Source organism: Marmota flaviventris, chromosome 7 (genome assembly GCF_047511675.1).
Source record: "Marmota flaviventris isolate mMarFla1 chromosome 7, mMarFla1.hap1, whole genome shotgun sequence".
Classification (NCBI taxonomy): Eukaryota; Metazoa; Chordata; class Mammalia; order Rodentia; family Sciuridae; genus Marmota; species Marmota flaviventris.
The window spans coordinates 116,878,083-116,887,877 of NC_092504.1; the positions used below are offsets into that span (position 1 = coordinate 116,878,083).

At 49.1% G+C, this 9,795-nt stretch overlaps 1 protein-coding gene across 5 annotated transcripts in view; it reads right to left on the reverse strand.

Moving 5' to 3' along the window:
* Positions 1-8,897, reverse strand: part of Tmem131l (transmembrane 131 like) — a 172,403-nt gene extending 163,506 nt beyond the window's left edge. For 4 of the 5 annotated variants that reach the window (XM_071614595.1, XM_071614593.1, XM_071614594.1 and 1 more), the window contains exons 1-3: positions 8,729-8,897; positions 8,022-8,092; positions 165-208 (exon numbers count right to left, since the gene is read on the reverse strand). In XM_071614595.1, coding sequence (XP_071470696.1) covers positions 165-208; positions 8,022-8,092; positions 8,729-8,852 — 239 coding nt within the window. In that variant the 5' untranslated portion in view covers positions 8,853-8,897. Of the gene's footprint in view, positions 1-164; positions 209-7,613; positions 7,800-8,021; positions 8,093-8,728 lie in introns of those variants that run through there. The other variant, XM_071614596.1, reaches the window with a different exon arrangement.
* Positions 8,898-9,795: the final 898 nt, after the last annotated feature.

The following is a 9,795-nucleotide window of genomic DNA, read 5'->3' on the forward strand; positions in this document are numbered from 1 at the left end:
AGCATCCAGAGAGGGCAAGGAAATTTAGCATGCAACTATTGGCCCCCCGTTTTTTCCTTACCTCTGTTCTTTTTTTGTCTCTGAATATTTATTAAATTGTCTTTTTTTCAAATTTGTTTTAGTTAGTTACACACGACAGTAGAATGCATTTTGGCACATCATACCTCTGCTCTTGAGAAGGTTCCTCCACATCCTCTTCAGACTCACCCTATTGAAAAAGAAAATGCTTTAACTGCTGTTTCAAAGGAACACAAAGTCACCAAAAGACTCTCACAGGGTGATCTTGTAACGAATGTCTACAAGAGTCACCGGCACAAATATTCCATAGGTGATTTATTTAAAGAACACCACTGTAATGACAAGAATTTTAAAGGACATAAACTGCCAAGTGGTCCCTTAGAAATTCACTGTAAGAAAAACAGTTTCTACTCATTTAAAAACAGTGACTTAAAAGTAAGCTCAACAGGAGACCTCACTTCACAGCCTTTGATTAACGTGTAAGTTTAATCACACCAGATAAAGTTTAAGGCTAATTAAATCCCCAAATACAGAAAATGTATTCTGCTGAGCTCAGAATCTTCTTAATGAGTGAAAACCTGATACATTCTGACACTGAGGTAAAAAAAAAAGCTGATAACTTGATAAGTGACATGAATACCACACTCAAAAGCTCTCCCAAAACGTTGACCAGACGCACCAGGAGGAAATCTGACCTCATTAACATACGGGAGGGGGAAAGAAGGAACTGAAAAAAAAACACAAGGTCAGGCCCAAGTAATTGCTGCTGCATGGTGCTGGGTGCTGGGTGCTGGGGACGGGCGAGCTCTGGGTGCAGCGTTCTTTCTGCAGACACTGCCAGCCTCCTGGGTCCTGGCCCTTCCGGATGATGCACCAGCTTCTCTCCAACCTCCTCCTGGCACTTCTGCCTCCCTGGCCTCTCCTCCCTCCCTTCACCCAGGCTCCTGGCCCAGACTCCTCTGCACCTACCCCCTCAGCCCGCTAACCACAAAGCCTGAACCCCTATTTGCTGCCCCGTCTTCTTACTCCACACACCTGGGGGGACTCATGGATGCCCATCTTTCCACAGCCTCAAACTCATGCGGTTTTTCCAGCACAGCACCAACCCAGGGCAGGGATTGCCCAAGACCCCGGATGGCTTCCTCTACCACTCCCAGACACCTCTGGGATGTATCAATTGTCCCAACCAGGGCTCCTCAGAAACCATTATCTCGCGCACCAGCAGCAAAAAGCTTTTGATGGCCAACCCCGCCCCCATCCGCTGAGGGCACCTCACTTTACTTGACCCCAGGGGCCAAACCTTAGGGTCACCTTGCACAGCCCCCCTCCCTTCCCCTTCAGGGACAGGCTCAGACCCGTTCTTTCTTCTTCTCCACCCCTTACACAAGCAATATAGCCCACACCCTCAGCACCCCAGGCCTGGACTGCCGGAGACAGGGCCTTCTGCCATGCTTTATGGATGCTGCCTCCAAACAACTCTATGCATCACCAAAGACACTCTCCTCCTCCACGTCAATCACACAGTAGGGATCCAGACTCAACTGCCTTGTTAATCCCTGCTCAAGGACTTACCATGGCTCCTCCTGCTAGTCAGACCTGCTCCAAGCTGTTTTCTTGTTTGTTTTTTGCAGTACCAAGAATGAACCCTGGGCCTCACACGTGCTAGGCAAACAGTCCACCTCTGAGTCATACCCCCACCCTTCTTCAAGGTCTTTCCCAGAGGGTCAGCAGACCTTACCACAGGCCTAGATGTACCATCACCTACTCCACCACCAACTTCAACAAGCTCTGGGGTACAACTTTAAAGGTCACTGTAAAAGCAGTGACCTGCATTGTCTACCATATGAGGTTCCGAGGTAGACTCCTGTCACATATATTTGCCATTACCGATCTCTAAGAGCCTCCCTCCTGCCCTAAGCTTTAGGAAAACCCCTGAAATACGCACTGGCCTATTCTCTCAGTTCCTACATTTCTGAACTTGAAAGCTGTCTCAGGGTATTACCAGTCTCATCTCTCACCAACACCACCAAGTTCTCAGAAGGTAAGGCCCAATCCTATAATACTATTCCTCCCTGCCCCACATCCCTCTTGACTGTGCCTCAGGGCCCTTGCACTGACTATTTCAACTCCCTCACTGCTTTCCTCAGGCTGCCTTAAGTATCTCCTTCTCAAAGTAGCATATTTTGACCTCTTAAGTTAAACCTGCAACTCCCATCACCACCTCTTCCTCCCACCATAAAATTTATGCCCCTTGAACAGATCAAATAATTTATAGCTTGCTTCTCCCCCCCACCAACCCCCTACCAGTGCCAGGGATCAAACCTAGGGCCTCACACATACTAGACAAGTTCTCTACCATTGAGCTAAATCCCCAGCCAGTCTTTTGGGTTTGGGTTTGGGTTTTTTTTTCAGGACTGGGGGCTGAACCCATCGCTTCACAACCAAACTACATATACAGCTGTTTTTTTTAATTCTGAGACAGGGTCTCACTAAGTTCTTCTACCCAGGCTGGCTTCAGGTTTGCTATCCTTTTGCTATCCTCCCGAGTCGCTGGGATTACACCACCATACCTGGCTAGTCTAGGTTTTGTCTACCATCCCTATGACTCCACCTAGACTGCAAGCTCCGCAAAAGCAGGTGTTTTATTTACTGTAACACCCCCTCGCACCCACAATAGTGCGTGGCACAAAACTCGAGCTCAACAAATGCCTGCAAGGCCGAGCACAGTCCAGCCGCCAGACACTAGTGGATGCAACTATATCTGAAAACATCATGAACATCAAGATAGAACGCGAGGGCTGGGACTGTAGCTCAGCGGAAGAGCGCTTGCCTAGCACATGGGAGGCACTGTGTTCGATCCTGAGCACCACATTAAAAAATTAATTAATTAAAATAAAATAGTTCAGCACTGGAGCCCTAGAACAGCATGCCTTCCACCCCCAGCACCACACACACAAAAATTTTTCTTTCCACTGAGACACACAGCTGAGGCTCAGCCTCTGCAGCTGAAGCATCATGGGTTCAAATCCCACCACTGCTACTTTCTTATTGCCTTGGACTGGTTATTTAACTGCTCTGTGCCTCACTTTCCTCAACTGTAAAATCAGGTGGGATTTCATAGTTGTCAAGTGTGCAGATATGAGCTACTACTCACACCGTGCTTAAGTGGTGTGCACAGCAGTCAGCCCATTCGTCATTATTTTTCCAATGTTTACAGTGGAAGTAGATTAAACCAAAAATAAACCTTGATGACAAAAAGATTTCCAAATACTAGTCAATGATTCACTGACTGGAGAAAGATGTTATTATATAACCCAGTACCTGAAATAATAAAAAGGACCCGAAGGTTCAGCGTACCATTTCCTGTTTCACTTTCTACCAATTTCCGTTATCTACACCCTCAGACTGAAAAGGGGAGAACACCAACAGGACATGGTCTTTTTAAAGGCAGAGCTTTTCTCATTCATCACTGGATCCCAGGGGTTGGGCAGGGCCAGGCCAAGGTCAGTGTTTGCTAAATGAACAAACAGGCCTAAGAACAGCACTGAGCCGGCCCAGCCCAGGCCCAGCAGGCTCCTGAGTCTGCTGCTCAGTGGCTCCTGCTCAGCACCTTCTCCGCCTCCACATCCCTAACCAGCGACAGGGAGCATCAGCAGTGAGTCTTCATGGACCAGTCTCAATGGATTGGAAGAACAGGTTCTAGGCTGCCCTTCTTACTAAGAGGACTGACACAAAAATATCAAGCAATAATAGGAGCCAGGTACAGTGGCACATACCTGTAACTTGGGAGGCGGAGACAGGAGGCTTCCAAGTTCAGGGCCAGCCTCAGCAACTCAGTGAGATACAGTCTCAAAAATAAAAAGAACTGGGGATATTGCTCAGTGATTAAAGCAATCCTGGGTTCAATCTCCAATTCCAAAATATAACAATAACGGATAACTGATAATGATAATAATAGGAAATCAATACTAAAGTCATTTTACCTGCCACCATCAGAACTGTCCTAAACTCACAAATGGGGCACAGGGCAAGGCACTGACAGCTGCCTCTCCTCCACTAGGAAGGCTTCATGAGCTAACGACTGAATGCCTACTGTATGCACAACAGGGTCCCAAAACTCAGCAGCCTCCAGATACACCCCCCCCTTTTTTTTTTTTTTTTTGGTTTCAGGGATTGAACCCAATAGCACTTAACCACTGAGCCACATCCTCTGCCCTTTATATATATATATATATATATATATATATATATATATATATTATTTAGAGACAAGGTCTCGCTGAGTTGCTCAGGGAATCACTAAGTTGCTGTGGCCGGCTTTGAACTCACGATCCTCCTGCTTCAGCCTCCCCAGCCACTGGGATTATAGACGTTCACCAGCATGCCTGGCCCCAGACCCTCTTACTGAGAACCCAGTTGGGGTAACAAGACACATACAAGACAAAGGGAAAAATTCAGACACTCAAAAGACACTATAAGAAACTCAAAAGAAGGTTTGAAATGTTGAGGTTAGAGGTAGAGCTCAATGGTAGAGCCCTTGCCTAGCAGGAGTGAGGCCCAGTATTCCATCCCCAGCACCAGAAAAAAAGGGGGGAGAAATTATGTCAACGTCATTGCAAGTTAGGTGTCATGAAGAACTAGCCCTGAGCCACTAGCATAACAGTAGCAAGCATTCACTCAGCAAGATAAGGTACGGGGTTCACTCAGTCAAGGGTCAAGCTGGAGGGAGAATCCCAGAGGACTGACTAGAGCAGAAGACAAGGTCAGACAAGGTCCTTGAAGGCCAGAGGTCCTGAAGGCCAGAGCACGTCAAAGTGCATGTCACCCTGTATGGATCATAAGAAATCACACACTATTCTGGCCTCAAAAATGAAATAAGAGGACACACAACCACAACGGAGCTGCCTCTTGACAAAGAAGCTAATGAAAATACTTGTTACCATTACCACTTTTACAGTCAGTGTGCTGAAGGAGAATCGGAAGAAAAAAATTCTATAAACTCAAGAATTAAAATCACAGTTTTCATAGGGCTGAGGACTTAGCTCAGTGGTACAGGACTTGCCTAGCATGTACAAGACCCTGGGTTCAATCCTCAACACTGCAAAAAAAAAAGAAGACAACAATAAAACTTATCTATATAATCACAGAACACAAGTACTGAGTTATCTGTACTGGTTCAGCCCCTTCAAAGCAGAAAAACTATTTATGTCCTAGATCGATGACATCTATGGGTCAGCTGAGAGACCACCAAAATGCTAGGCAATCTACATCAGGTGCTAAGCTCAAGGCACATAATCATCACGAACCTGTCAAATCAGCACCATCACCACCACCCCCACCCCCACACACAGACATACACTTTGCAGGTAAGAAAATGGAGAACAGAGAGATGAACTGAGGCTGGAAATGTAGTTCAGTGATAGACAGAAGCTTAGCATGTGGAAAGCTCTGGGTTCAATCCCCAGCGCGCACTTGAACACATACACACACAAAGGTAAATTAACAGAAGTAGAAAGGATAAGAGCCAGGATTCATACCCAAGAGGCCTGACAGTTCCTGACAATTCAATCATTATATATGGTTTTATTAATGATGAGTTATTCAAGTTCCTAATCATAACTATATCAGGAAAAGAAAGAGAAAACAATCAACAGGAAACACTTCCAAAACAAATAACTATATAAACAGTGTTGGCAAAGGTTAGTATTATGTTTAAGGAATGCCACCACCTCTCATGTTCCTATTCTACCCATCATTGTAACCCTTAGGTTCCAAAGGCATCTCTTAGCCTTCTTAAACGAAAGGAACTCAATCTCCTGGTTAATTAAGCCAAAAACCCTCAAACACCTATAAACATTCTCTTTTCCACATACTGTCTATGACACACAGTGGAACCTTTTCGAAGAAATTTCAAAAACACTTTTAATTCCTTAAAAATAACTTTCTCCCAAACTCTGTGCAGCTGAGAGATACATATATCCCTTATCCCTGCCCAGGTATATGCAGAGTAAGATCATCTATAAAAAGTGTACATTTAGTAGAGATGGAGTATTTAGAAAATTATTTCAAACACCAGTTTCACTTTCATTACAGCTGATAAAAATAGCTCAGCTATAAATGCCTGTATAGTGAGTATTCCAGAAAGACAACTTCTCAATTCTAACAGTTTTTTATCAAAACAAACCATTACAGACAAAATCCAACTAGAAAGTAAGCATTTTATGAAACAATTTTGAGCCTGTAAATAATTCATTTTATCACAGACCTTAACATTCCAACTCTGGGCACAATGACTACAACACCATAACAAATGAGGGTCTATGATTTACTTCCCTTTTAGTCTGTGCTGGATTCCAACCTTAACCATCAGAGGTGGTCTACAACTGAGTAAAAATACAAACGCACATAGACACCAGTTGCTTCTTAACCAGGGTAACATTCTCAATTGGTAAAATGAGGGAGTTGAGCCAGGTGTGGAGGCAGAAGGCTTGCATGAGTCCAGGAGTTCGGGGCCAGCCTGGGCAACATAGGGAGACTCTGTCTCAAAAAACAAAAACAAAAAGCTAGTTGGTTTGAGGGGGAACTTAGACAGCTACTGGCATTCAGGGAGTAGAGACCAGGGATGATGCCCAACATCCTGTGACAGTGAGGACAGCTCCCCAAAACAAAGAATCCTGGACCAAAAAGTCACTCATGCCACTGCTGAACAACTCTTGAGACAAACAAACATATATTTTTAAAGTAAATTCATCAAGCGTTCAGTGTGGTTTTCTCAGTAGGGTTATGAATGGTCCTACTTTATTGTTCTTCTTTCTGTATTTTACAATGTATTATTTATAATGGGGGGAGCCACTTGGGAGTAAACTTTCAGTAGAAGGAAAGATGATTTGCTGATGGGGCTTTTTCTCAAAGGAATGGTCTCATGCAGCCTGCTAGCGTTCAGGAAAGGTCCAGGAAATTTTTCCTCTAAAATCACCTCTGCCTTCAAGCTGTTATTCATTAGCCCTGGTCAAAAATGAATATTCCAAATATCTCAAAACCAGCTTTCTCAATGCTTCACATAGAGAGGAGAAAGCTGAAATGTAAAACTGCACAGCCTCTCTCAAGTGAGATTATAGGTAGATGTTCCGTTTTTAATGCTGTCACCAATATGGGAAGTAATGAACCTTAAAACTGCCATACACAAGCTGAATACTCTTATCATTCAACACACACCCTCGAAAATACATTTTAGTCATTAGTCTGCTAGTGAAAAACGGTCAACAACATTATATTTACATGGGTACTTTTGAAGTCAGTAAGAATTTCTTGTACAAGCTAAACCTTAAAAATCAACACCAAAGCTTCACAGTACTTTATCTATAGCAGCAGGAAACCCATGGTGCTACAGATTCCCAATAAAATGTTAGTAATTATTTTTCCACATGCAATCATCATATAGGGGGAAAAAGAGAAAACCTGAAATTCAAGTTCATAAGTGGGTGTATTCTAATAGGAATTAAACGCACTTGGAGAAAATCCAAGATTACAATCCTTTAAAGTCACATCTTCATCCCAAAGCTACTTAGCGCTAATGGGAAGCACCACTCACTAACATTTATGAAATCAATGTTCCTGCGGTCTTCAACCTTCCAGCCACTTGCCATCCACACGGCACCAGCTCAAGCAGACAGAAGCAGAGTAGACCCAGGGCGAGGTCCCTCATCCACCGGGACCACTGGCGGGGGAGGAGCCGGCCCTTCCCGGGCGCAGCAGTTGCTGGCCGCAGCCCTGCTGAAGTGGCCTGGCTCCCACCTTCCGAACTTGGGGCGGGCCAGACTAACGCCTGTCACATGGTGCGGGAGGTGGCCGGGAGGGCCACCGTTGCCAGGTGTTCAGGCTTGGCCAACCGTTTATTTGCCTTGCAAAGTGGCCCGAGCGCCTGTGCCGCTGGGGGGCCAGCGGCCTCCGGGCCTCTCCTCCCTCGCCCGCCCACCCCTGTCCTGTCACCTGGTCGTCCTCACCTGAGTGGGCAGTAGGAGTTCCCCTTCTTCTGCCTGCCACAGCTCCACCACGTTCGGCAAGGGCTCGATCGCTGCACCGACACCAAAAAACACACTTAATGCACGGAAAGAAACGCTTCCTGTTTCCCTTCTCGTCCTCCGTGCCACCCGCCTCCCCAAAACAAGTCTCCTTTTCCTTCTTAGAGCCAGGCCACCCGAGGGGCGAGCCAAGGATGAAAACACAATAGTCGGAGCGTGAGCCGGCGGCCCCTCAGACGGAAAGACGAGGGCGTGCAGGTCGGGGCACTAGCGCTGGGGGGACGAGGCCACCCCACCGGACACTCGGGGCTGCGCAGCCCGACCATCTGGGTTGCGATCCCCGGGCAGCCAGGCTCCGGGGAACAAAGCTGCAGGAAGCCGGGCCGCGGCGGGGCACCAGCGCGCGCCACACAAAGCGGGGGCTGCGCCCCGGACGCAGGGGCCCGCGCACAAAGGCTCCGGGACGCGCGCGGCTAGCGGTCCCCGAGCCCCGCGACTCCCAGCGCTCGGGCTGGACGGGGGCGCGCGAGGAGACGCTGCGCCCCGAGAACCGCAATGGCTTTTCCTCCCGGTGCTGCCCCTTCCCCTCTCCTCCCCGAGCCCTCTGATAGATTTAAACAGTTCCCTAAAAGAAAGAGAAGGGGGGGCGGGGTGGAGAGGGAGAGCGAGCCCGGCGGCGCGAGGCTGACCTTGTCCCTGAGCCCCTCCCGGGCGACAGCAGGGCAGCAGGACCTGGAAGACGCCCAGCAGAAGGTTCACGGCCGCGGCGGTGCGGCAGTAGCAGCCGGGCTGCGGGCGTCGGAGCCCCGCCATGCTGTGCTCGCGCTCCTCTCAGTGCTCGCCGCGCTCGCCGCTCTGCTCGCTCGCTCGCTGGCGCCGCGGCCGCCGCGCCCCGGGCCCGCCCCCGCGCGCCGCCCCGCGCCGCCCCGCCCCGCCCCGCCCCGCCCCGCGCCGCACCGCCCCCGCCGCCGCCGCCGCCGCCGCCGCCGCAGCTCCAGCTCGGGGCGAGCCGCTCGCTCCGAGCGCGTGTGCGCCAGAGATAGGGGGGGACGGAACGCGGCGGGGCGCAGGGGGACGTGGACAATGCGAACGCACGCGGCGGCCGCGGGCGCCCCGCCCCGGCGCGCAGCACGTGGCCGCAGGCAGGCCCGCAGCGCCCGGTCCGCGGAGGCCCGGTGCTCGGAACTGTCTGTCGGGAGGGCTCGCCGGCCCGCTTTGGCCCAGGACGTTCTCATGAACTTTCGGGTGGTTTCCCCTTTGTTGGCGGCACACGGGCAGCAGTCGGGAGAGTACCCACGGGGCAGGGGGCGGCGGCGACGGCGGCGGTGGGAATGAGAAGTCGCCCGGCGAGAGACGCCCTACACAGGATATTAGTGGAAATAATGCAGTGGTTGTCAGGAAACGCGAGTGCAGCCACATGGCTACTGCCAGTTATGCAGCGAGGATATCCGGTGGCTGCAAAGTCTGTAATTTAGAATAAAAAGAGCTCTCCCAAGACCCGAGAGACCGACCTCAGCGCCGCGTGGCGGTGGCGCGCCTGGCACAGTCCGTGGAGACTGTCCAGGTTGTGACAGGTGGGCAAGTTTGAGTTTCGAAGACCCTGCAAAGATCCCCTTTGGGAATCAAGATTGCAAAATTCTTTCATCCTCTTCAGAATCATGGTTGAGGTTGACGACTTCATAGCTTGCCTGTTTCTAACATTAACAGGATAATATAAGTAAACTTGGAAATACATTTTCTAGTCCTGCTTTAGTAT